Consider the following 27,931-nt stretch of genomic DNA (forward strand, 5'->3'; position numbering starts at 1 on the left):
AATGATTTTACCAGGCCCTGTCATATAGGCAAAGTAGGTAACTACCTATGGGCGCTGAGCTTTTAGAGGGTGACAGCATAACGTTATTTCCAATGCTACCAAACATGCAGGAGATGGGGGCCACAAATATGGTTCACCTATGGTTCTAGAAACCTCTGAACCGGACCTGGGTTTTACATAAATCGTGCACAGTTCTGCCAGTGTTGAACATTTTTGCCAATAATAAGTATCAACAATAATAATGAAAACAAAGATAACAACCCTAAACATAGTTTTTTGGAGCTAAGTAATATATGAGGTGCTGATATTTTGTTCTTCTTATTAGTTATTCATCTTGACACACACCACTAAATGGTGAATAATACTTTTCAGAAGAATATACTTTGGTTTGGATGATAAGATCTGTTGTTTAGAACATTTACTTTTTTTGTAAACACTGGAACTTCTGGATCTATTCCAAAAGGGGAATGCACAATATATCTCAAAATAATTCAGTTGAGTGGATTTTCAATAGAATTCACTTAATCCCTAAAGTTTTTTTTTTTTGCTTTCAATACAATAATCCCCAATAGCTACTATGGTATTATTAATTAGACCTAAATAACCATTGATTTACTTTGTCTTTGAGCTTGGGAGGCTCCCCAAAATTTTCACAACAATAAAAATGACTCAAGGGGATTCGTTTAGGTCAATTAATCCATTTATGAAACCTATACACGCTTGGTGTAATGGTGTTATCAGTTCTTGGGATTCTGAGAAAACTGCATGTATCCCAGACCAGTGACCTACTATCATTGGCTGACCCGATAATAAGCACACCATGACCTGAGAAAATATACAAAAGCAAAGAGAAGAGTAAACATGTTAATACAGACCTTCTAGACATAATGAAGCTACTGGTGGCATTCGTGATTTCCTCTTATGTCCATTACATTGTTGCACTTACAAGGTAAGGAGAACTGTTTCGTCTTTACAGAATTGCATATGATGAATAAGGTTGGGAGGTAACAAAATCAATATCACAATAATTTAATGAACAATCCATATAGAAAATAAATCATAGACACCAACTTCAGGATCATTACTCCAATTAGATTTCATGGGCAGAGATCATCTAATTGCTTCAGCAGTTTACATCTGGCAAATCCAAGGAATACATCCTACAGTTACGACATTGCCCAAGTTTAGACATTGAAATCCCAATGTCTGGTTACTTGCCCAGTAAGATCCCACTTTCCGTCTTCCACCGGTTACTATCACTCAGCTGGTGCCGCATACCTGGAGTATACCTAGGAAGAGTAGCTCACCTGAGACACACATGCAGTTATACTACATGGATCAAGTTTAATATTTAGTGCCTCCTACCTTATCATTATCTGGGAAAAATATTTTGTAAGACAAAAATAAAATAAGTAAAAAAGTATTTTCCTACCTCACAATTACCTGTTTCCAGGACAGTCACAGTCCTAGATCTTTTGGGAACCTAGTCCAAATAACTTATTTAGAGAATAAATACATAGCAATCATATAATATTGTGAGTTATCCAACTAAGGAACAATCATAGGGAAAGAAAGTGGAGACATTTTAGTTTAAATCTAGCTGTTTCATTCTTTTTAAAGTGGTGATAAAATTTTCTAATAATATTCCAGAGCATATGTTCGTCTATGCCTTTTTAGCTTCTACTGAATAACAAAGACAGTGACGTTTTTTATATTTTAGAGAAACCAGTGCAGGAGGTAGTTTATTTGGAGGAAAAACTCTCCAAACCTCCACATCTAAATCTTTAATGTCTCTTGAAACAAGCCTTCTATTGATTTATTGCTCTTGGTCAACTAATAACCTCCAGCTTTCTTCCCAACGCATCGTTCATGTTAAATGCATTTTGGAGTCCATTTTGGTTGGCTTACTCCTGGACTGGATCGATGGCAAGGTGGTAGAGAAGACCAATGCAACCTATGAATATCAAGTAATTTGTATAACAGAATGTATTCTGGAAACACTACTAGATCTTGTAACCATTTTTTTTAGAATTTCTCTGGTGAAAGTTAAGTCAGTTCGGAATCAACTGCGACAAAAGGGTGAATTAGAGGAATTTTGGTTGCATCACCAACCCCGTAACTTTGCCCGAAAGTATGGAGAGTGTTTTCCACCATCACTGTCACTCGTTGCTGGATCAACTTCAGAATATCTTTTTGATTACATGAATGTAAGTATTATACAGGGAAGTTATTTAATTTAATACAAAAAGTACCGTATTTGCTCGATTATAAGACGAGGTTTTTTTCAGAGCAAATGCTCTGAAAAATACCCCTCGTCTTATAATCGGGGTCGTCTTCTAATCAGACCTCAAATAGAGGTCTGATTAGGAGACTAAGATCCAGATCCCCCGCACCGTTGCAGGGGACCTGGATCCTCCTGTCGTCGCCCCCCCCCCCACTTACCGGTGCTTCCGGAGGTGAAGTTGGCAGCGGGGGTTTGTATGCGTCCGTCGCAAATACCTTCCCCGACTGTCAGAGATCAGAGTTCCAGAGTTCCTGATCTCTGACAGCCGGGGAAGGTATTTGCAACGGACGCATACAAACCCCCGCTGCCAACTCCACCTCCTTCCGGCTGCCGCGGAATGAGACGTCAACCCGCTGCCCCGGCAATACAGCAGGAAATTGGAAGCACCGGTAAGTAAGTAAGTGTGTGTGTGTGTGTGTGTGTGTGTGTGTAGGGCATTTCTGGAATGCCTTACACCCCTATATGCCACTCTGGCACTTAGGGGGTTAAAAGGCATATTATGGGGCAGAGTGGCATATAGGGAGGTATAAGGCATTTCAGGAGGCAGAGTGGCGTTAAGGGGGCATTTAATAGTGCACTCTGCCTCCTGAAATGCCTTATACCTCCCTATATGCCACTCTGCCCCATAATATGCCTTTTAACCCCCTAAATGCCAGAGTGGCATATAGGGGTATAAGGCATTTCTGGAGGCAGAGTGCTCTATATAATGCCTTTTAACTCCCTTAATGCCACTTTGCCCCCTGGAATGCCTTATACCTCCCTATATGCCACTCTGCCCCATAATATGCATTTTAACCCCCTAAATGCCAGAATGGGATATAGGGGTATAAGGCATTTCTGGAGGCAGAGTGGCACATAGGGGGTCAAAAGGCATACCATGGGGCACAGTGGCATATAGAGGGTTAAAAGGCATATCATGGGCCACAGTGCCATATTGGTGTGGCAAGCCTGGGGGCAGATGTGCGTAACTGGGGGACAGGTTGGAAAATACAAGAAATAAAAACAAAAAAAAAATATTTTTCTCAATCATAGCTTTTATTAAAAAAAATAGTTTACATGAATTAACATTTACTGGTAAAACTTTTTTCCTTTAGGGTCGTCTTATATTCAGGCTTTTTCTTTTTTTCCTAAGTTAATATTCAGATTTTGGGGGGTCGTCTTATAATCAGGGTCGTCTTATAATCGAGCAAATACGGTACTAAAATAAAAATGCATTTCATGGTAAAATACTTAATAGTACTGTATATTGTATATTTGTTTCCTTGTTTAATCACTAATTGATATAGTTTATAGCTCTATGGTGGTTTCATGAAGGCAAAATCAGGAGTCTGGGAGGCAAAATCAGGGAGTCTGGGAGGCAAGTCTTGAAATGTAAGCATTTGACAACATTAGTCATGAGAATTGTATTTCAATTATCTGTGCGGCGATGTCCCAGATTCCATGCGATGATGCAAAAAGTGCCAAATATCTCCCTTCTGGCATAAAGAAATGTATACGTGGAATTAGCGGCATTTTCTTTAGAAGATCTATCTGCAATTGGAAACGCTGATCATTACCGTAGCCAGCTATTTAAACTACAACTTCCCCAATATTCATCCTACTAAATTGTGGTTTCCTATTAAAGAGACCCAACTTGACAGCAGTGTCTGCTTTGTGTAACATCAGAGCCTGTCGCCTTTGTGTGATATCTGTACAAGGAATGTTTCACTCTCTATTTTAGTTTTAAGGGTTGTTGAATCTATTAATAGCTTTACATTTCTGCTCTCCAAGGCAGATATAGTATGAGGAATCTAAGTGGTGATATTTTGTCATTTACACATTCCTGGCCCCCCTTATATCAGTTCATGTTCATATGAATTAAGTAGGGCATGTTCCAGTCACATACCATGGTTTTGTTTAATTAAAAATACATTCTTCATCAGTCTTCTTCTCCCCATTCCAAGATACTACTTATACGCTCATGTTTTTAACCTTTTTTGTACATAACTTTCACATTATAGATCATGTTATTTTTTGCCTCATACAGGCATTGCTGCTACCGCTTGTCTTTAAAACATAATCTAGGTACATAAGGCTGGTTAATAATTATTACAATTAACGCTGCCGTGTGCCATGTTTTGTTTTGTGAAGGACATGCATTGCTACAGCGACATGCTAGAGCGGCCAAAGTGCCTGTTGCAATATATGCAATCAACCTGTAGGGGGAGCTGCAGCGCACCTCAGACACTTTGAACATGCTTGGACACAAGGAGGTCAGCTTGGTGGTTGTGTATCAAAGTTATGCTCAATAAAAGAGTTGGTTTCATCATCAATGAGGGTACAGAAGATTGTGGATTATGTGACATCTAAACATGGCAGCAGTAGTAAATGATAAACTGATCTGTTAACTGCACTTAACACTGCAAACTCCTGAGTAAAGTACAGCAAAGATACTGAGGCCTACCCGGCACTGTACTGTCTGGGCTCGAAGTACTATACTGAGCCACAACAGAAAACATTGTCAGTAGATAATTTCACTATTTACTAAAATTATGGAAAGTGCACTGAAATCACCAGGGAGAGTAAATATAAATGCTCATAAGTTGTCTCGAACCTGGAGAAATTGGAAAGAGGAATTTAAATTGTATGAGGATCTTATACAAAGTAAAGCTAATGTATTAGCGGGTTGGAGAGAAGGGTGGGGAAATAGCTAAAACACTGACTATAGATATGTCACGGATCTCAAAATGCTAGCATAAACCTGTGAATTTGGAAATATAAGAGACTTTCTAAATAGGGACAAAACAGTTTGCAGAATAGATTCCCAACTGAGAGATAGACTATTAAGAGAATGTAAGCTTATCCTGGACAAAATGTCTACAAGTATGCAGAGCTGCAGTACTGACAAGAGGACATGTAAAGGTGATAGAAGGTTCTGATGAACATTGTACCAGTGGGAACACTACTACAAGTAGGAACCCAGGCCATCTACTGCTGTGTAAATACTATTGGAAAATACATGAGTGAAACAGAGATTTCGAGCTTATGACTAGATTTGCAATATCTATGGAAACTTAATTTTCTGTACAATGCCAGTTGAGAAGCAAATAGACAAAAATGAAAGGGACATGCAGTTACATGGGATATAGACATTGGTGGATGCAATTACAGCCCCAAGCAGAAAATGTAATGGTGGTCCACGGTGCTGGATGCAAGACCATAAGGTTTCTGTTGGATTGCAATGTTTTGTGACTTGGAGTGAAATTAGTTTAGGCAATGAATTGAATACATGCCATGATGCCACTCAGAGCTACAATCATGTGACAGCCTTTGGATTTACAAGCCATAAAACCCAACTTCAGATGTTTGAGGGCCACAAGTTCAAACTCTTACTCTTTCATGCTCTCACTCACTCTTACTCATGCTCTCTCACACACTCACTCACTCTTTCACTCATGCTCCCTTACACTCACTCTCATTAACTCATTATGCTCTCTCACACTCTCACTCAATTTCTCACACCCTCATGCTCTCTCACACTTACTAATGCTCTCTTACACTCTCACTCACTCTCACTCGCTTGACTGCTTAAGCCCATAGCCCGAGGTCAAGTAACCCAACACCAAGCTTAACCCCCACATATCCCCCCAAATAAAGACACAGACACCATTAGTGGGGAAAGGGCTTTTGGCCACAGCTTTATTAACATTTGTATAAACATTCCCCAGGCCAGGGGTAAAACACACAACCAACCCTAAAACAACCTGCCAGCTGTTAAACACTAAACCCAACAGGCAGATAATTACCACATGAACCAAGAGTCCTAGCCCCGTAGGTGCCATAAGCCACCCACAGGACACGCCTCCCCAAGCCCATTATGGGCAAACATACCATGCTTATTTTAAATCTGTGCTGGCCAGGGGACCCAGACCGCAGCTGTGACAATAAAACAAAAAACATGTTGAAATAAAAAAGGAAACAAACAGATAAGTAACCTGACAGACCAGAATGAGCGTAAAATAACCATCAGATTGAGAACACAAAATGAGGGCGGGCGGGAGGGGAACGTCTGCAAGGTAGCTGGTGACAAAGGAGAAAGGGGTAAGATTCACCTCTTGTCCCCAATATAACCCTAATAGCTGCAACAATGTTGCAGCTACCCACCAATGACAAGGACCCTGACTTATGCCCTGGGCATGAGCCAGCAGTCATGACTCCCTTCCCTATTGGTCCAGGGGGCTCCTTTCTCACATTCTCAACTTAACTTAAAACAAACAGAAGTGTGTGGGTTGTGAGATATCTAAACACTGCCAACAGCAGGTTTGTGAACTATGTAATCCTTTGGACCTTTGGCCTTGTTCTTCGCACTTGTCCCCTCTGTCCCCAGCTGACTGACACATTTTAAAAAACTGCAATGAAGAGGCTGGGGCCACATCAACCCCGATAAAGGGTAGAGGAGGTCACACAGTAGCCAATCAATGGCACAAAACATTGAACCATGGATGAGGAAATGTGCTGCAGATTCTCCTAAATGTGATTTGTTTTAGCTTTAATGAATGTATAGTAGTACTAGCAAATTACTTTAATATGCATTATTTGTTCAGGAGGCTCTCTGTGCTCTCTGTGACACTTTAATAAGGCGAATCAAGAAGATGTCTACAACCTGATAGCAACTCCGTCTTCCTGATGAGTTGGACATATAGTGATAAATAACTTGGAATCTCATTGCAGGCTCAGTACTATGGTGAGATCAGTGTTGGAACACCACCTCAGAATTTCACTGTGGTGTTTGATACCGGCTCCTCCAATTTCTGGGTTCCATCATCGTATTGTATCAGTGAAGCATGCCGTAAGCCATCTAAAACTTTTTGTTTATTATTACTCTTTGTATAAATGAAATCCCTGCTAAAGGAAAAACAACCTGATAATATACTGTAGCTGTTGGCCTCAATGGCTCTCTCGAGGTCTGTTAAGGTTAAACAATTACATTTTTCTCTATACTATTAAGCAGTCTGCAATGCATCAGACTGCAAGTTATTTAGAAGCAATAACAGAAAACCGGTTTTAGCCCATCAGCTCTGCCCCAAGGGGCATTTTATGAGAGGACTTGAAAAGCATTTCTTTAAAACTTGTATCTGAGTGCTCACGTTGCATAAATTAGCATTGGTGGTCTAAATGACAACACTATTTTTATATCTTTTTTTAACAGCCTACTATTTTACATGGTACCATAATATTATAACAGAAAACATCTTAATATTAAAGTTTAATTGACAGCAAAATTGATGTGTTTTTTGCTTTGTTTTTTGCTGCTTTCATTGAAGGCTATCACTTTATATTTTTTGTTGTAGAGGTACATGGGAGATTTAAATCATATGAGTCTTTATCCTATGAGCATGGGGGCAAACCATTCTCTATCCATTATGGCACAGGACAGCTTGTCGGTATAACAGGTAAAGACACACTGCAGGTATGACATACTTTATTACCTTGTGATGTCATATTATCATCTGCTTCATAACCTGGCTGCTATATTAATCTTTGTCTTTATTATTGGGGTTGTAAAATATATGTTTTTGGTAATATTTGTTTGTCAAATTGAACCGTGCAGATGGAATTGATAATACTATTAGCTGTAGATGGGGAAACCAAAACTGGTTATTAGTCTTTAAGAAGTCATCATTCCACCGCTTGACTATGGGATCTCTCTTACTGATGAATTATCTTGAACTACCAAAAATCATATTTTAAAGGAACATAATTGTTGGGGAGGGAGATTACTAAAGGATAAAAAGACCCTTTAGTTTAGAACACTATGGCCCATTTGGACGCCTAAAAGTTGAATATGATCTTTTTTGATCCCGGTCCCCAGTAGTTTCTGCTGATGTCATAATTTATCTGGCCACCAATCTATACTTCCTAATTGTATGTAGTCCAACCCACTAAAGAGCTGGACAACATTGATTCAGAAATTGCATCTAACAGAAAACACATCAAAGCCAGTTATGCCAGGCATATAGTTATAAAAATATAACGGCAGGTTTTTTATGCAAATAAATATGGATTTTTTCCCTAGACCACATCAAGTCCAATTATTCATTGTTTTTGGATTGTGTTCCTACACAGATCAGTAACATGTCCATCATAGGTCAAGACTTTGGACAATCTGTGATGGAGCCTGGCAGGACATTTGTTCTTGCGCAGTTCGATGGAGTGCTAGGCCTGGGATACCCCTCACTAGCTGTTGCTGGTGCTATCCCGGTATTTGACCAGATATTGCAGCAAAAACTTGTAGAGAAACCACTATTTTCTTTTCATTTGAACAGGTCGGTATTTACCATTTCTTTATTAAACTTAACATATACTAACAAGCACTGTGACAGAAATCACCATTTATACTAGTTGATAAATGCCACGATTCTTTGAACTAAGGTATATTATTTTAATAGTAACATTTATTGTTACAGTTGAAAGGGTTAGTTGATAAATGCAATAACTATTGGAATTACCGTAATACAATAATAGTAATTGTTGAAGCAACATTTATTAATACAGTTCAATGAGTTTTTTTCTACCTACGGGATTTTGGACTCTTTATATTGTGAGTGAACAGCTGTGTTGTTGTTTTTTAGGGATTTGAATTCCAATTATGGGGGACAATTGATACTGGGAGGAATAGACAAGTCATTATATAAAGGTCCAATCCACTGGGTTCCCATCACAGAGAAAGGATACTGGCAAATTAGGCTGGAGAAGTAAGTATCATCATAGTAATATAGTATTTTACTTAGGGGGCTGCAACTTGATTGGTGTTTTTGTTTTTACTATGTTACACAAACAGCCTGAACAAGGTGTATAAGAACAAAATTCTTGAATAAGATGTGTATGATGAAATCCCATCAGTATAAACAGTATCATCAAAATCTGATTTATCTCCATAAAAACAGGTTTTGTGGATTATGTGGACACGTAAGAAATACCAGCTACAATAATATTAACAAAAATATATTAATATATTTTTAATGAACAATTCAAAGTAAAAACTATTGTGTTGTGCAGTTCATTTCTTATAATATATGGCGACTGTACCTGCAGTAGAGACTAGTGTAATAATTTATTATTAATGCTTTAAAAGCTTTGTAAACCATTATGGACAACTTTGTTGTATTGTGTTTATATATATGTATATATATATATATATATATATATATATATATATATATATATATATATTGTTATATAGCAGTGATGTGACCATCCTATTTAACATTTTTAATACAGTGTCAAAGTCCAGGGAAAACCAATATTTTGCCAGAAGGGCTGTGAGGCGATTATTGACTCAGGCACATCACTGATTACTGGCCCCAGTTCTAATATAAAACAGCTTCAGGAGATCCTGGGTGCAACATCTACATTATTTGGAGAGGTAAGTGGGGATTCCATTTAACCTGGAAAAGAGCTTCCAGCATTCACACTACCAGTTGGACATCAATAGTCTAGTCTGAGTCATGTTTTTCTTCTCTCCCAGGTTTAGGGTCCTGTCTAATAAAATATCCATTTGCTCCAACAGCACGTCAGCCCGAAGGGGTATCCAGTTACATGCTATAAGCTGTATTGTCTATGTTTTATGTATGTTGAAATAAAAACATTTAGGAATTTCTTATTTTTGTATTCTAGATTATAATACCTGTCTTTCCAATAACTGGACACATCTTTTTATATTGTAGTATATTATAGACTGCTCACTGGCTTCCACCCTCCCAAGTGTTACATTCACCATAGGCCATCGAGACTACACATTAACATCTGACCAGTATGTAATCAAGGTTTGTACCAATCTAATAGGAACACCATGTTTTAGTTATATATTAGAAGTCCTTAAGTTATTCTTTGATCTACTAAGAGTAGGCTCACCCAGTTGTCAGATCTGAGTATCCTAAAGGGTTTATTTACATCCCTTGTTGACAGCTGACTTACTATCTGCAGAGTATTAAATCTAAATTTCCTTCATATACTTAATTTATTGAAATGTAAATGTCAAAGCATATTGATTAAGAAATTAATCAGAAGAAAAATGGCAGGGCAAGTATTGAATATTTTAAATGACCCTATGTTCACTGGAACATGAAACCCATGGCCATCTACAAAGACATCACTGTCTCTTTTTTTTTGGGTGCTTGCGGGTTTCCAATACAGAAAACATTGACTTAAATCATAGAAAGTGCACCGAAACCAGGGAGAGTAAATATAAATGCTCATAAGTTGTCTCAAACCTGGAGAAACTGGAAAGAGGAATTTAAATTGTATGAGGATCTTATACAAAGTAAAGTTAATGTATTACCAGGTTGGAGAGAAGGGTGGGGAAATAGCTAAAACAGTGACTATAGATATGTCATGGATCTCAAAACGCTAGCATAAACCTGTGAATTTAGACATATAAGAGACTTTCTAAATAGGGACAAAACAGTTTGCAGAATAGATTCCCAACTGAGAGAATGTAAGCTTATCCTGGAAAAAATGTCTACAAGTATGCAGAGCTGCAGTACCGACAAGAGGACATGTAAAGGTGATAGAAGGATCTGATGATTACATTGTACCGGTGGGAACACTACTACAAGTAGGCACCCAGGCCATCTACTGTTGTGTAAATAATAATATGTGGATTTTACTTATTGCAGGAAACATCAAACAAATCTCATTTGTGCTTGACGGGGTTTCAAGCCATAGATATCTCTACAAAAACTGGACCTCTTTGGATTCTAGGAGACATTTTTATGTCCAAGTTTTACAGTGTGTTTGACCGTGAACATGACAGAGTTGGATTTGCCAAATCTTGCAAAAGAAATCTTTGAATCCTGGACACCGAACTATATAGTGTATTATGCTTTGTACATTAGATAATTGTATCATAGTGGCTAAATTCATCACATAATTCCAAATCTGAAACAAATGTTTGTACACAAATTTGCTTGATTTTAAATTTAGAATTGGAACCACTCCTGTGATGCCGCTTTGTATAAAATTGGCCTGTTTGATCTCCCCAACCAGCCCACTAAGGAACGGAACACCTGGGAGTCTGGTCGCTCCAATTGCCCTTAGTTTTGCACCAGACGGGCTGCGCCCCTAGACCCACCACCCTAGGACTAGGTCAGCCCTGGGATGTTGTGCTCAGCTGCACTGATAATGTTTTCCTTTTCACACAGAACACCATAACATTCAAGTATAATATTTAAGAACTTCCAATATTAAGTTTGTACTGCACCTAAACTTGTTTCCATGTGCATAAAACTGTACAGGGTCTTGAACATGAACCATTTCACATATCCCTAAAATTGCCTTATGATGAATATGGCCTTAAATGTATATTGGTCCATTTCTCTAGAGTTTCTAGTCATACACTGCGTGGCTGTTGTGGCCTTTAAGGTATTTTTTATTGATTGTATTGTAAATTTATTGTTTCTACAAATAAATTGACATTAATATTTTTACACGTTTTGCTTCACAAAAAATGTGCTTGCTTATTATCTAAAAGGTTATATGATTTACTCTAATAATAAATGTTTTCTTTAAAAGGACACAAAATGATATCTGTATAGATCCACCTTCGTAGAGCTCTTTACCTGGTTAGTCTTGCCTTTCTATTATTTGGGGGTAAGATAGGTAACAGATTCACCATTGCGTTTATAGTAAATGTGTAAAATTATATTTGCTGGAGAATATTATTAACACATATAGGAATATAGGGTTCAGCTACAAGACCCAATCAGCCATTTTTTGCCAAGAGTAAGTGAAAACTCTATTAAACTTTATTGTTTTTGTATCTTGTATAGGACAGACCCATGGATACTTCAATATATTTCCTTTTCTGACACAAGATTTTTATTAAGTTCTTTATCAAAATTTCCTTGAATCTACTTGACTGTAATAGGTAAGAAATTGTAGCGGACAAGTAAAAATACTAATTTTCTAGATATCTAACATTGGGTAGACTGGTACAATTCTGCCACCTAAACATCTGCAAAAATAAGGTAAGAGTGTGGTCATTTATTTTTGGAAGTCACATTTACATTGCGTATCCATAGTACTGTATTAAAAAAAAAAAAAGATAACAAACCTGCAATACAAATCTAGATCTGTTTTTTTATATGTAAACATATATATATATATATCACCATAATCATGTAAAATTAATGGAAAAAAAACAGTAGCTGATTTTCATTTTCAAAAGATTAAAATATGATAAAAATGATGGGCGAGCAAGCAAAAGGTAGGCCTGTCCAGAGCGATCCAGGACTGTTGACGGGTATAGAACTGCAACTTGTTAAAATCGATGCAGGTGCCCAAGCTTTACTGAAACAAATGTAAATGTCTGTGAAATATTTGATATTATTGAGGTATCTGACATCATTATATCAGTATTATATTGTAGATATTGGTTTGAGAGTGCCTTATCCAAAAGTGCAGACGATGGAAGGCTGTGTTCTGTGAACTTGGTGACATGAGGTGTAGTTTATCCGAGTCAATCCACATTTTTGGTACAAAAACAATTATTGAAAAATAGTAATGAATAATTGTGCTTTCTTGTACGATGTATAATTGTATTTTCACAATACTTGTTTTATTGTTGATTCCTTTCATATATTGCCTTCTTTGTTTTCATCGCTATAATCAATAATGTCGGTTTCTTTGGCATCTATATGCTTTATTAACTCAAACATTTCCTCTTCCGGGGGAGGGGGAGGTGTTGGCCTAGAGTCCTTCCCATCAGCAGACTTTCTATTTTCAGTAGACAATGCATAGGGGATGTCCTGTAATGATTTCCCAATTGGTTTTGCACTGGCTACAGGACTGTGTGATGGAAATACTGTTTCACTCCATCTATGAGAAATCTTCGGTTGCTCTTGTTCACAGCTCTCTGACTTTCTCTCATCTGTTGGCACCTGTAGACTGGTTTGTCTTTCTTCTAGGACATTCTGTTTAACAATAGTTGTATCATCTTCCATGTCATTAGTGGTGTGGTGTTCCACTGTGCTTGGTGAAGTATTTGTAGCTGTGGGTGGATTTGACTGCAAAGGCTCATTATATTTTGGAACTGGTATGGTCTCATCGGTTGTAGTAACCACAACTTCAGGGACATGCAGAGGTGAGCTAGGTGTATTTTTGCTGTCATGGGATGATTGTCTTTCTGACGTATCAGATCTACTAGCCTCCCGAATTGTTGACAAATCACCTCTAGGGGTGTGGGGCACAGGATTCTTTTCTGATGATTCATGTCTTTTAACATGAATTAAATGAGATCTTCCCCTATGAGGCACTTCATGGTAGCTACCAATATTACCTGTTTCATTAGCAGGAAAAAATAAATTAGAAGTATCACTTCCTTGTCGACTGAAAGCTCTCCGAGTAGGAGACTCAGGGTGCTCGTGAACACTTAAGAACCTCTTCACTCTTCTTACAACAGAATTTTGTCTTCTGTGCTTTTCCTCATCCAAAAGCCAATCCTCATGTAGAAATACAGAGTCTGGAAGCCTGCAACAGACACAAACATTCATTGCCATATCACTGAAGACTCAATTCAAACCAAAAACTGGAATGGTGGTATTTTCACGTTATATTACCCCATATGAACAGTTGATCCCAAAAATGAAGGGATACAGTAATCAGCTGCTGCCAATGTGTAGGGTGGTCGTGCATCAGACTCGTTCCAGTAAATATCTTTAGTCATCTTCGGTAAGTTCATGTGCATTTCATCTACTGCCATGAGAGAAACCTAGGCACAAATAGAGGACTCTAAATTGCAGGACAGCCTCGGTGGCTTAAAGACTGATTCAGCACCATGTGATACAATACAGCAGTGCGAGGATTAAATAAGACTCATCGAAATTGGGTTAATATGAGGCAGTGGTGGGCTCAGCAATATATGGCTATATCGTGTGACTTAATCCCCAATGGTTATGCAAATGCTTTTAAATTGCACCTATAGCATTAGCAGTATATGTCTGCTGGCTGTATGCGTATTCCTTGTTTTGCTATATGGTTCTACTACAAGAGTATCACTCGCCTACTGGTTTAGTCTTCTACACTATAATGGACGGCTTGAACTGTAATTTCAGCCACATGAAGGTTTTAATTCCAGTAACATAACCGCCACATTTTAATTTCCTTAATGTAACTAATTTTAGATACAAAACCTTCTGGTTATAGAGAATATGGTTGCAGTTGTCTTTTAAAACATTTAATACATGTGGTCTGGGTTTGACAAACTCACATTCTCCATCCACACAGTCAATCTATCAGGTAGTGGGCAGCATATTGTTGGTTAGGTCAATATAAATGTGCAGATATGAGGGTTAAATGGGAAGTAGACTGTTAACCTACAGACTCTAATGAGATAAGTAATTTAGCAATTATTCTCTGGCATTTTTTTTTGCGGGGAGGAAACACAAGAGCAAAATTAGTTCACACGCTTCTAACACAGAAATTACAAGTGGAAATATAATAAAAATTGTTTTTATGTTTTACATGAATTGTCCTGATGCGGACATTGTTTCTTTAATTATCATAATCTCCAAATGTTTTAATGGAAACCTTGTAGTCTTAGTGGGTTGCTGTTTTCTCTGTCCCAAGATGCATCCTGCATAATGTTCACAAATTTCGCTATATGCAAACCTACAGTCTACTGTTTCTTTATAACAGTCTACACCTCCATTACACAGATCCAACACCTCTATTACACAAATGAATTTACTGGAATTATTGGACATATTTATTAATATATTTGGGCATTTAATGGCTTGTAGCTTGTGTTCACATCCAACAATGTTTTTTTTTTTTGTATTTTTTTTTATTTCACATGCCTCTAGTAAAGAAAGGATTCAATAAACAGTCATATCTGAGCAGACATTTCACATATTTTCTTTATGTAACTATCTTAATGTACAGGGGCATTCAAAATGACAACAAAGTCAATCATGGCACTGAGTTGAATTTAGTTTTCTAAAATTAAAGTTTTGTGAATGAATTATATTAAATACTATAAAGAGAACACTAACCTGGAAATTTCTGTCTATGCACCAGTTAGTTTCAAAATCATCATCATCTTCACCAAAAGGGTTAATTAGTTGTTCAGCAACCTGTAATGAGTGCATTTGAGTAAATCTTGCAATTTTAGTTTGTTATATATCTACCTGTTAAAATGAAATATTGTTAACAAAGCAAAATAAGTTTACTCTGATTACTTAAAATCATAGTGAAGTTTTTAAAATAGCATTGCTGTTATTTGGGGGTGGATGCAGATGAGATGGGGCAACATTTAATAACCTCCTCCTCTCTGTCTCATATATATATATATATATATATATACAGGAACAACAGGGATAGAATGCGGGAGAATCAGGAATAATCCTAGTTAAGGCAAGCCGAGGTCAGGATTCCTGAGTAAGACTCAAGATGTAAGGATTCAAGGATAAGGCAGCAGTACTAAAGGATAACACAAACTCATGGTCAATGGTAAAACTGTACTGGTAGACGTAGACCAATTGATCATGGGATTGTGAAGACGGAGTCATGAGATCCCCAGAATGAAAGGGAATCTAACTGAACAGACAAGATCAATAGTCAGAGTCTCATAATGTAGGGATCCAATCTACAGTTGCAGAGGAATTGATTCCTTAGTCTCTGGCCCAAAACAAAAAAGGACTGCCATGCATGGTTTGAACATACAGTGGCTTGGACATCAGATGAAAGGGAATAGAAAGGAGATTTTTTTAAAAAGAGATGTTCATAAAACAGCAATTATTGCAAGAAGGGGCATAGGTTGGTCTGTCCACTGCAATAGGAGATGGATAGTTAGTGGAGCAGTTTGAGTCTCCCCTAATAAACATAGAATCAGGTAGCTCCTTACCTCTACGCTTTGCAGGTATTGTAGGGCACAATCTAAGGAAATGTCTGAGACCTGCAGTGCAAAATCTTCTGAGGACTCAAGGGACCAGGGGTGAGTACAATTTGCATAGGTTCTTCTCCGGGGGAAGGAGGACAAAGGAATTGTAGGAGTAGTGGGAAGAAAAGGGAGAGACATATTTTCCAAGCATCTTTCACGTAATCGCCTATCTATTTGCAGGGAGAGTTGAATAATGCCTTTTAATGTCTCCTCATCTTTTAGGTTTTCAGTAAGGCTTAAGTGAAACTGGTACAACAGGGCATGCTCATTCCATGTAACAAACATTGAAATTCAGATATGTACTTCTCAACTGTGCAACGTCCTTGATTAATAGCCTTAATACAGGCTTGAGCCGAATGTCGAAGTCTCCACATAATTTGTCAATAATTTGTCCATTTGTCCAATGTTTCCCAGGAGTTCAAAATAGGTCTATTAATATGTAACAAATGATGAGCCCAAGTTTGAGGTTCTCCAGATAATAATGAAATCACTGTATGGATGTTGATGAAATCACTGCTATAAGTTTGCAGCTTCAAGGAGAAAAGAACTCAACAGGAGGTAACACATGTTGGCCTAAGAACCCTTTCCGGAAGAGGGACTTGAGGTTCAAGAGCTGCTGCTCCTTCCAAATAAGGAGGAGTTTTCGACATAGGAGAATCAGAAGAATTCTGAAGACGGTGTAATTCTTTGGTTAACTGAAGCTGAAGATCTTGCATTGTCTGACTTAGGGTAACAAGTTGCTTAGTAAGAGCTGCAATGGCCTCAGACATACCCGAGGAGTCCATGTGGCCCAGTTGTATTATTATATACTGTACATATTGTTATATTGTTATATTTTAATAATGATACTGTCAAATAATACATATGGTCTGCATGTCTTCCTCAGTTTTGATTTGTTAAAGGTAATATAAAAAGAAAGTTGAATCAATTTTTTTACACACATCATACATATTACATCTTGTCAACTATATATACAGTATTATATTAATTTTAAGTATGCTGATTTGACATATGTTTGTTGTAAAGTACACAGCATGTCTAATAACCGTGGATCAATGGAAGACAACATGGATCATACCTGATGATACCTGATTAGATTAAGTTATAAATGAATGCAGGACCACCATCATGGGATTACACCCAGCACTGGTGTACAAGGCATGGGCTCCCCTGCTTGGCCACAGGGAAGCGGCCAGCCCCAGTACAGACCCAGGCTTAATGGAGGTCCCTGCAGGCCACAATACAAGGTCCACCAAACCCCTCTCTCCACCAGCTCAAACAGCTAGGTCATCTTTGACATTTTCCATTGCTCAGACATAGCATGTGAGGACTTTGAGGGAGCAAAAGAACCGGTGCTGAGGTACCCCATCCTGAGCCAACGAAGGTAGGTTGTGTAAGTGTAAATGAGTATGTTAGTTTGTGTGAGTATGTTAATATATGTGTAGGTTAGTTTGTGTGTAAGTAAGGATGTTAGTCTGCATAAGTATGTTATTGTATCTGTTTGTATGTTACTATATGTGTATGATACAGTGTGTGTTACTATATATATGTATGTTAGTATGTGTGTTTAGGGATGTTAGTTTGTGTAAGTGTGTCACTGTACATGTATATGTAAATGTGTATGTTAGTATATGTGTGTAATTAGGTTATTGTGTGAGCATGTTAGTGTGTGTTTGTTAGTATGTTAATATGTGTGTTATGTAGCGAGGCAGTGGCAGCTTGCAAAAAGAGTGCAAGCAGCATAGGAGACAGGACTCAGTGAGGGGGAGGGAAGTAGAGTGCGTATGTATGTGTAATGTACTGTTGTGATAGAGTACATTGTGTATGTAAAGTGTTAGAGTCAGTGTGCGTGTTAGTGTATGTTGTTGGATAATGTCTTCATGTGTATGAGTGTGGTGTATGTTTTACTGTATTTCATTAGTGTGAGTGTGTATTTCATTATTTTGTGTGTATTGATGTATAGTGTTGGGCATGGCTGTGGATGAGTGCATGGTGTTAGCATGTGTGTAAAATACTATATAATCCCCAATGTGCATAAATGTAATTTAAATATTGTAAAAGGAATAAACCTGACCAACCCCTATAACAGGTGATACTCATTTAAAACACCTGCTTAAGGAAGATCTACAGGGGGACTAAAACGCGTTGCATTAAGGCATTGGGTTGTTATTTAACTTGAGTGTTCTACGGTGTTCCCGGCCAGGACCATAATATCTTCAAAAGTGTAGATTAGTTTATTTAGTTGTTCCTTTGCAAGTATTACTATATGATTGTGCAGTTTTCTACTTTCCTGACAATATATTGTTTTTTGTTTATTTCTTTTTATATGATAAAATAATTTTATATTAATCCCAAATTGTGTGTTGCAATTTATTATTTATTAAAACCAGAGCTCTGTCCACATTTTTCATATGTGTGCCAGTTACTGTATGGTGTTAGTCAGTGTATAAGTCATGGTGTTAGCATGAGTGTGTGTGTATGGTGTTAGCATGTGTGGGTGGGTGCCAGTGTACATTGTTTTCTTGAGTGTGTGCATGTCAGCGTATTGGAGTGTCAGGGCGGAGCATGGTGTTTTTGGTGCCTGGGAGAGGGATAGGCGTAGCAAGAGAAAGAATGTGTGTAAGTGTATGGTGTTAGAGTGAGATGGTGTAAGAGTGAGTTTGCATGTTAGCATCTAATAGGGAGCCCTGAAGAAATACTACACCCAGGTGCCACTAGCTTGCCTCTGCTCTCATAAGGTGTGCTTATGGGAGGATGGTAAAGCTGAGTGATGGGTGGAGCAATGAGTGGGATGATGGGACGGATGTTGGTGGACTGATGGGAGGGACATGGGGGCTAGCATGCATAACTTAAGCTAATGTAAAATAAGGACATTTTGTATTTAGCTATTATTCAGCTATTACTTACCTTAAGCCACCCTGCATAGAAAAAGAACTGTAGCAGAGTGAAAACTGGAATGTACAGATCTAAGTCATGTCCTGGGTATGACTGTTCTGGATCTAAGAACTGGCGTCCAATTAAACAAGCAAAGAAAAAGGTGTAAACAGCCAGTGTAACTACCTGGAGACATCAAAAAGGCACATTTTAGTTTAAATTCTAAACACAAAATACTTTCTAAAGTTTTAGTGTTCTAAAATATAAAATATGAAGTTTCATGTTTCCTTACCTGTGTGTATACAAGGGGAATACCGACCCAGTCATAACCAAAGAGAAGACCACACCAGGAGCGATATTGGTTCATCTCCTTAAAAGAAATACCTAAATATGAATATGCATTGCCCTTCACTGTTGTCACTTCTTCACATATTCATCTCTAGGATGCCACCCTTAGTGCACCCATTTTCTGAAACCATGCCTTATTCAGTCAGATTCTTACCTACTTAGTCTAGCTTTCAACACTAGTTAAAAACTCACCTATTAGGAGCAAAATAACTGTTCCCTTCACACCTTCCAGATCTCAAACCCTCTAACCTCAGCTTGAAATGGATGCTGCAATTAAATCGCCCTTATTCAAGCAGCCACTTTTCCTTCATTATCATTCTCCTTGCTCCTATCTCACTCCACCTTCAACCTCAAAATTGACTGTAAGCTTCCAAGAACAGAACCTGCTTGTGCCAGAATGTCTTAACATGTGTAAATGTTGATTGTGTATAGTGTTCATTTTAATGTTATTGCAATAGTGCTACTAAATCTGTTGGTGTTCTATAAATAAAATGTAATAATGAGAGATATTAACTTGTTATGTCATACTAAGGCCATCAACACGTAGATCTTTTCCTCCTACTTACATTCATCATTAATTGTAGATCTACGCTGTCACGAATTCTCCCTTCAGCCCTTGCTTTTGATGCCAAATTTCCAAACCAAATGACTGGCACCCAATATTTAAGATGAGGAGATTTAAGGTTATCAAATATTTTTCTTTCATCAGCAGTCATAAATCCTGTAAGGAAAGAAATTCTTTATAACATAACTGGAGTAAGGGGTATTAAACCCTTACAATGGCTACTAGTACAATACATACATACATACAAGACAGTGCGGGTGCTAAAAAGGTTTAAAAATGCCTATAGGCGCCAAACATATTTCAGGTGCTCTCTATATTAACACTGATTGTGAAGATCAGTATCATTGTAGAACTGTTTCCCCCAATAGCCTACAGAAATTGGAAATGGAAAACAAGGTATATTACGTTAAATATCATCATATGAAAAATGTTTTTGTACTGTGTTATAACATTAGTAAAGGTGTTGATTACAACTATCTTGATGTTAAGTTTGCAGTTTACTCATGGTTACTTTAAATGTATCATATTAAGTATATAACATATTTTATATATATATAGAAAGGAAACTGAACTAATGAAAATGTAATTATACATTTAGTACAGTAATAATATTATTAGAGGCCTTCAGATGGAGGTTACCCAGACTCTTCCTAAATTATATGACATTCATATATAAGATTTGAAACCACTAAAGTTGTTTCACCTGCTTCTACAACATGGTCCATGGTTGGGAATCTCTTAAAAACAGCAGTGCTGACTGAGCGGAAGATCAGTAAGGATGTGAGGTTTACATAACGCATTAGTGTCCTCCGAAGGAGACGTCCATATTCATCCCTTCCATGTACGTTGCTGGAGATTAGGAGCATAAGTCTGTCAGCCCAAGGGAGATTCACAAACTGGTTCCACCATCTGTTTACCACTAGGGTGACATAAAAACCTGTACAATACATAGAAATTAGAGTCCCCTTCAACTCATCCGATATATAAAACCACTATACCACATGTTCCACGATATATTAAATAGCTGAAAATAAGATGTAAAAAAAATCCTAGCTTTCACCCTTCAAATTCTGAATTTACAAAAATAGTCATATAAATGATGGATAAGACATCTTGCTGCAGTTGTAGCACATACAAACTAACCAGAGCTGCCAGACATCTAATAACTTGTCTTGTACTAATATGAATGGATATTATTATTATTATTATGAATGAATCGAAACTGCATCACAATAATTTTGTATTTCTCAATAACATTTGATCTAAATTCTGAAGAAAGGCACATCCACCTTGTGTATTGATCTCGTTTCACAATGTTATTAAATAGAATACGTTTATGTTCATTACACATTTGTGTTTTCTGTTTCATATGTGAATGTCCCTGGATATATGAATTCACCACAATAGAGTGGCATCCCTCATTACTAGCACTGAGTTGGCCTGCATGTAGTATACACAGAGGATACTTGTGGCCTTTACCGAGGCAAAACTCTTGTACCATTATGCTGGTTTGATTCAAGTTTATTTCTTTCTCTCACCCATTTAATACAATGAGTGTACATCTAAGTTTGTATTATTTTTTTATTTTATTTTTGATTGAGTCTGCTTGATTTACACGTGACTGTAATAGCATTGCAATCAGCACATTTAAATTTTATATATTCATATGTTGCTCTTTTCCCATTAGACCATTAGACAATTCTTTTGATCCGTTCTGTTGTTAAACTGTGACACATGTTCATTTAAAAGCATGGCTACAGAGGGGTGCAACGCAGAAGACCTTAGATCATATGAATCCCGAAGGATTCTTAGTGTGAGTGGACTCACACAATGCCATTTGTAGCTACTTATTACCAACCAATTCTGTGCAAAATTGACATGTTGCACTTATTTGTTAAACAATAAGCCTGCACATAACATTGGCTTCAACACAGCTTACAGGGAGCGCTAGCCTTTTATGTTACTCATGTACTATCTGCTGAAAATATAAGATATATTATTGTAAACAAAAAATCCATGACAAAGCATTACTAAAATCAGTTAGATACATTAGAAGTGTTCCATCCATTGAATGAAAATATTCCACTTGGTAAAATAACCTACGGAATTTATTAACAAATAATCTGTCCAAATCCACTGTAGCATCTTAGTGCAGATGCCAATGTAAGACTCAAGCAGCTGAGCTTCTTTTCTGAGCAAACAGGTAAGTGGCATGACTGCATAAGTAAGCGGTACTTACCTAGCACAAATGTTACTGGGATTTGTTCAGCGTATCTGTCACAATAAAGTGCCAGCTTTTCAAAGTAACGTTTTTGAATATCTGTAAGAAAGAATCTGTAGCATAAATAAAATAAATGCACGTTTTGTAAACAGCCTACAAACACACATCCTCCAGACTACCTAAATGCTTCCAGCTGGTGCAGTTACTATGAATGTCATGCCAGAGATCCCTTATTTGTTACTTGATAGTGCAGACAACCGTTTGAGGTGTATGAGAGATCCCCATTCATCAGGAAATTGGTGCTGCAGGGCACTGAATAACATTGTAAGCAAACATCCTTCAACCATTTGCTTTGAATGATTGTCAAGCACGTCCCTCCAAGTTTTAAAATGATTTTTAAAGGCCAACTTGCCCTTAACTCTTGGGTCACAGAGGGTTGCCAGCTTGTACTCTGGGATGTTGATGATGGATTGCATGCGACCTGTCAGCTTCTCTATCAGCCTACTGATCAGCTTTTCAACCACCACATGTGATCTGTTGCCTGGAAACGCCAATATTGTTTCAGGAAGTTATGCATTTTTTAATATAGGTAAGCAGGGGATTACCTGGCCCAAAGTTGCAGTGCTCTGTCTTAAATTCTCGGTCACATCCCTGAATACCGTCAGGACTGCCACCACCTGCCCAATGAGTGCCCATTCCCCTCTTCCCATTGGGCTGGACACCCCAATGTTGTGCTCAGAGGACATGCGTGAAGAGTCCTCTGCTGCTGTAGGATCTGTTCCATCATGTCCAAGGTGGAGTTCCAGCGGGTGACTACATCCTGACATAGATGGTGGTGGGGTAGACCTGCTTTCTCCTGCTCCTTACTGCCCGTCAGTTGGAATATCCATCCTTACCACCAGCTGTAGTATATGTGCCGTGAAATACAAACCACCATCTCTAACTGCTTTTACCATGTTTGCTGCCCCATCCATTTCCATTTTTACTGCTGTGCCTGCCTGTGGACCAATCCACTGCATCATCCTAAGAGCTGCCAAAATGTGAGCTCATGTGTTTTGCTCATCCCTAACCTCAGCATGGTGTAGAAAAGATTTACAACCCTGCTGCTCTTCTGTAACAGTTGTGCTGTCCGCATATAAAAGTTTGGCTGGGAGCGTAAATAGGCATTCTACTCTACTCAGGCACACTATTTCAAGGACTAAGACGCATTGTGTGCAAGCACAGTCAAATGCCTTATTTTGTCACTTTTCATGAGTTATTGTTTTTTGTTATTTTGTTTTTTAATATTGGTACCGGCCTTACGCCGGTATTTGGCACCATGTCAGGCAAGAAATAATCCTTGAAGATCTATTTCTGGGCTAAGTTGCCAAAGTATCCACAGATGAATACCCTGGGACATTTTCTTTTTTAAGTTTATTTAGCAGTTTTATTACTTTGTGAGGTGCCAGAAAATAACATGTTTGCTGCAAGATTTTTGTAGCATTATTTGAAAACTGGCAGGCATTGGTTTTAATAATCTTTACTAATCAACTTACTAAATTCAGATTTTAGTGGGCCAACAGTTTCCTTTTTTATCATTAATGTACTATTTTTTATGGGGGGATGGTTGTTATTGCCTATCCATTTTTAAGTTTCTACTTTAGCCATTCTAAGTATCCTTTTGCCAATTTTGTTAGCATCATTGTATTTGATAAATTATGCTGCTGATCCCTTTGATCTATATGCTTTAAACACATTCTCTCCTGCCTTATTTCTTGACTGACTATTCTATTAAGCCAACGTTGCTTTGGATTTAATTTTTTTGCATTTCTTACCTAAGGGTACATCCTACTTCTTGAGAACCTAGAGGCAAGGTTGTCATTATCATACCTGGGTACTTTCTAAATGAGTTGACCCTGAGACTGAAATATTAACCCTTTAATGTCCCTTTAATGCAGATTCTATGTAGCTACTCATAAAATGTGTTAAGCAAATGACTCCAATAACGGTCTTCGTGGAAGCCTTGACTTCCGTCAAGCAGGGATATCAGCCATAACATATTGGTAGCACACCAATTGGGAATCCTATATATCAGGGGTGTCCAACCTGCGGCCCTCCAGCTGCTGCAGGACTACATCTCCCATACTCCTCAGCCAGCCCCTTAGCTGAAAGAGCATGATGGGAAATGTAGTCCTGCAGCAGCTGGATGGCTGCAGGTTGGACGCCCCTGTTATATATGATCACAGCAGTGTAGAATAGGAAGAACTGTGTGACACTGAGAATCTGCACATTTATCCTAAGATGCAGACAAAAAGCCTGAGACTCAGGGTCAAGCCCCGTGACTTCCCAGGTATGGACTTCCCACAGGTTTTCCAAGTCCAAGAAAATTGAAAAGACTATAAAAAGCCAGCAAGTGGAAAATTAACTGTACTAACACGCTTCCAGGAATCTCACACTTATTGGCAGGGTTTTTTGGGACGTGACCAAAATCGTGCAAGAAAAACTTTGCATATGTAGTCAGTGGATTCATTCTCCATATCCTACCAAGATTTCAACCGTATGCTTAAAACTTTTTTGGAATGTTATTAATCTACTTTTGATGACAGGGCCATGTGTCACTTCCAATTTAGTTTTGGCAATTCTTTATGACACAGATTATAATCTAAGAGGGTTAAAGTTAAATGACTAACCTGGTAACCCCCACTAATTTTATTGTCTTTTTTGTTAAAATGCAACTATAAATATTTTATACATTTTGTGTCTTTCCCAGGCTGGTTAAATGTAAGAAACTATATTTTTGAAAATACAGTGCTGTATGCAATAATCTAAGTTAGTACTGACAACAAACCTAGTTTTATCTCATTTCTCTTCAATAAACTTTCTGCAGACCTGGAGACTGCCATTGTTGTTGGTCATGTGATATTTTGGGTGGCTTTCCCTGCCTAAACACCTCACTGAGCTAATTTTTGTATGGCAATGCTTTCCTGCTTGTACACTAAAATCCACTTTGCCATAGAATTTGTTTAAGGGGGTAGTAGAAGCATTATTAAACACTAGTTTACACCAACTATACAAGCCAGAAGACTTGTTTTTCCCTTAAAAATCTTGTAGTTCTGCCCGAACTGCAAGGGATTCTGGGTAGGCATGTGCAAACAAGGTTAGCAATGATCACCTTTTGCCTGTAATGTAGATTAGTGTTTAATAATGCTTTTGCTACCCCCTTAATTTAAAGTGGAGGGTCTTTCCATCACCTTTACCTCACCATTACCTTTGTAACATGTGCTTCTTGTAGCAAGCCTCAAGCAATAAACCAGTATCACAACCTCATGTTGATGAGTCCTATTAAGGATGAAACAGCTCTCCATGAGTGGTGATCTGGCTTTTGCACCTCTTTGCTCCAAGAGGTCCATGTATAAAGTGAATATAGTGGCAAAAAGTAATCAATGGTAACTTAATGTGCGCACACCTACCCAGACTCCCTTGCAGTGGTGGTAACACAACAAGATTTCTGAGGGAAAAACAAGTCTGGTTGTTGCAGATTAGTGTTTAATTTTGCCTCTGCTACCACATTAATTTTAAGTAGAGGGGTTTTCCATCACCTTTACCCCATCATAACGTTTGTTATGAATTTCCTCAGAGTTCCCAGATGGGTGATAAGGTTAGGGGAATGTATTGTTTACCACAGAAAGTATGATGAAGAGATATGGCTGTTTGTCTAGTACGCTGAGTTAAGATAACAGAGCTAGAAAACATACAAACGGGGAACATTCAGCTGCCCGGAAACACGTTATGCAAAAATTAGAACTGTTATATTATGTATCAACTAAAACTGTTTATAAAAAGAAAACAGCACAGTACTTTTTTAAACTGATACTAGTAATGAAAATACAAAGGAAAGTGCACTTTTAACATTTTCTGGGGCAGTATGTTTTTAATTGTGACTTTTGGCTCCCTAGGCTCTGGGTGTGTTTTCATTCTGTGAATGGTCATGACCGCTAGACCCCAAAAACCGAGTTGTGAACTATACCTAGGGTTCATACCTGTAGATGATGCTTAGTGCAGTGTATAAGCTGATAAACATAAAGAACTCTCTGTAGAGCAGTTTGTAGATGCTGCCTCTCCATTTCATGAGTAGTCGATGGAACCCAAAGAATGTAGCATTGGCTACTTTACTAGAGTAAGTGACGGTCATCTTCAAAACACGGTACCCCTGAAAGAAATTTGTGAGAAATCCTGAACTGCTCATAGAAATCTTCTCCATACTGATTGTTTGATATCAAAGTAGCAAAGATGTGCAGATATGTGCATTATTACTTTATCACAAAATATGCTTTTCTAGTAAACAACCCCCACCAGTCGGACACAGAAACTGTCAAACAGTAGGATCATTTAGCAAATTTTGTACAAATTTTCCACGAGATAACATTCCTATTGAATCCATGTGTGACTCATAGGAACTGGGACATTCACTTAGTATATACTACCGTGCTTATATTTTTACAAAATAGCTCATGTAAGCAGGCATCACACATAATATATTCACAAGATGTTTGTTGTGTCTCGTGTCTCAGTTTATTTTCTTTGTTCTTCTGTAAAGATGACCCATTACTTAACTACTCACTTCCATTCATATTAACATAGTAAAGTTGAAAAGACATACATCCATATTGTTTAAGATACTCCTCTTTGCATGAATCCAGATGAAGAAACAAAATCCAGTGTTGCATTTCTAATAATATTTGTTTTACATATATTATGTTTTTAAATGAATTATTAAAAAAATAAAGAAAGTGAAAATGAAGGTCAAAAGGTTACAAGTTGTAACTAGGATGTCAAGAACATTTTATTATTTCTTCTTGTGCCTTGACTTTATGTGACTATCCTGAACTTCCACTTTGTAAAGCAAACAGAAATTATTGCACAATATTGGCAAATGCTATGTGGACATGACTTGTTTATCCTACTCTTCAAGTTATTTATTACTGCCTGTCGTTTAATGTTCTACATTGTAGCCTGATGACATGAGTTTAGTGTCTACTACCTAATTATATAAGAAATAAAAGCATTATCTAGTAAACAATCTACTAAACAACCCCATATATGTTCAAACCAACCTGTTATGAGAATTGTCATAGATGGGGTCCTTGGTATCCTTTCAGTGGTCAAAAATGCTTGGCATTCAGTTACTTTCACAGTCTTCTTCTGATGATAATCAAAGCATTAATCACAGAGCAATAAGGTGTCCCCGGTAGTATAGAGGGGCCTACTATCTTCTCTACTTGTATTCTGTTTGTGCCAACATACCCTGTGTCAGTAACATCAGAGACTGTTCTGGAGAATGAAGACAGCTAGCAGCTGCTGACCTAGCTCTCTCTGTTAGTCTATATTTATATGACCATCTGCCCTCCAAGGAATACCATTGACTAAGGGACCTCTAAATGCATGTAGATGTCACTCAAACAAGACTCAACAAGAGAGGTGCGCTTATGTATTTTGGCTCATCATGGAGATGCTCAAAGAATCATCAATTCCGTACATTAAAAGTACAGTGTCCCTGACAGACTCCCTAAAGAAGAATGCATATTAAAGAGCTGTGTGGGTACTTTAAACAAGAGCACTAACCTGAGGTGTGCTCTCAGAGACGAGGAGCTGTGACATGGGAAGCACTCCTATTGAAATCAACCTGAGCCCTTTCAACATATGCACATGGGTGTCTAAACAGACCCCAGCCCACAGTGTCGC

General features: G+C 37.9%; 3 protein-coding genes across 5 annotated transcripts in view; 1 reads left to right on the forward strand and 2 right to left on the reverse strand.

The window, feature by feature from the left end:
- Positions 1–27,660, reverse strand: part of SLC35E3 (solute carrier family 35 member E3) — an 87,271-nt gene extending 59,611 nt beyond the window's left edge. Inside the window, exon 1 of the mRNA XM_053465543.1 lies at positions 27,651–27,660. The gene's annotated coding sequence lies outside the window, so the exon portion shown is untranslated. The remainder of the gene's footprint in view (positions 1–27,650) is intronic.
- Positions 888–11,115, forward strand: LOC128491355 (cathepsin E-like). Its single transcript, XM_053463672.1, has 9 exons — positions 888–949; positions 2,030–2,207; positions 6,995–7,112; positions 7,615–7,733; positions 8,390–8,589; positions 8,896–9,018; positions 9,545–9,689; positions 9,991–10,089; positions 10,942–11,115. Exons 1-9 carry the CDS (start codon positions 888–890, stop codon positions 11,113–11,115), a joined length of 1,218 nt encoding a protein of 405 aa, XP_053319647.1.
- BEST3 (bestrophin 3) lies at positions 12,451–27,489 on the reverse strand. Of its 3 annotated transcripts, XM_053465536.1 has the most exons (10): positions 27,304–27,489; positions 26,230–26,399; positions 22,229–22,323; positions 20,693–20,926; positions 19,991–20,145; positions 19,369–19,446; positions 19,110–19,262; positions 15,316–15,396; positions 13,882–14,033; positions 12,451–13,792 (listed from the first exon to the last, which is right to left on the reverse strand). In XM_053465536.1, the coding sequence occupies exons 2-10, from the start codon at positions 26,379–26,381 to the stop codon at positions 12,898–12,900; spliced, it is 1,995 nt and encodes a 664-aa protein (XP_053321511.1). In that variant the 5' UTR covers positions 26,382–26,399; positions 27,304–27,489; the 3' UTR covers positions 12,451–12,897. The 3 variants fall into 3 exon arrangements, with proteins under 3 accessions (XP_053321511.1, XP_053321513.1, XP_053321512.1); XM_053465538.1 differs by lacking the exon at positions 27,304–27,489 and having other exon boundaries at positions 20,693–20,838; positions 22,229–22,309; positions 26,230–26,348; XM_053465537.1 differs by lacking the exon at positions 27,304–27,489 and having other exon boundaries at positions 22,229–22,309; positions 26,230–26,348.
- Positions 27,661–27,931: the final 271 nt, after the last annotated feature.

This window comes from Spea bombifrons, chromosome 4 (assembly GCF_027358695.1).
Source record: "Spea bombifrons isolate aSpeBom1 chromosome 4, aSpeBom1.2.pri, whole genome shotgun sequence".
Lineage (NCBI taxonomy): Eukaryota > Metazoa > Chordata > Amphibia > Anura > Pelobatidae > Spea > Spea bombifrons.

Coding starts and splice junctions, on each gene's coding strand:
- BEST3 (XM_053465536.1), bottom strand. CDS start 26,381: ATGACCGTCACTTACTCTAGTAAAGTAGCCAATGCTACATTCTTTGGG. Junction 19,263..19,368: donor TTCCCCTTGTATACACACAG/GTAAGGAAACAT, acceptor TGATGTCTCCAG/GTAGTTACACTGGCTGTTTA. Junction 15,397..19,109: donor TCTATGCAGGGTGGCTTAAG/GTAAGTAATAGC, acceptor CACTCATTACAG/GTTGCTGAACAACTAATTAA.
- LOC128491355 (XM_053463672.1), top strand. CDS start 888: ATGAAGCTACTGGTGGCATTCGTGATTTCCTCTTATGTCCATTACATT. Junction 7,734..8,389: donor CAGGTAAAGACACACTGCAG/GTATGACATACT, acceptor GTTCCTACACAG/ATCAGTAACATGTCCATCAT. Junction 9,019..9,544: donor TGGCAAATTAGGCTGGAGAA/GTAAGTATCATC, acceptor TTTTTAATACAG/TGTCAAAGTCCAGGGAAAAC.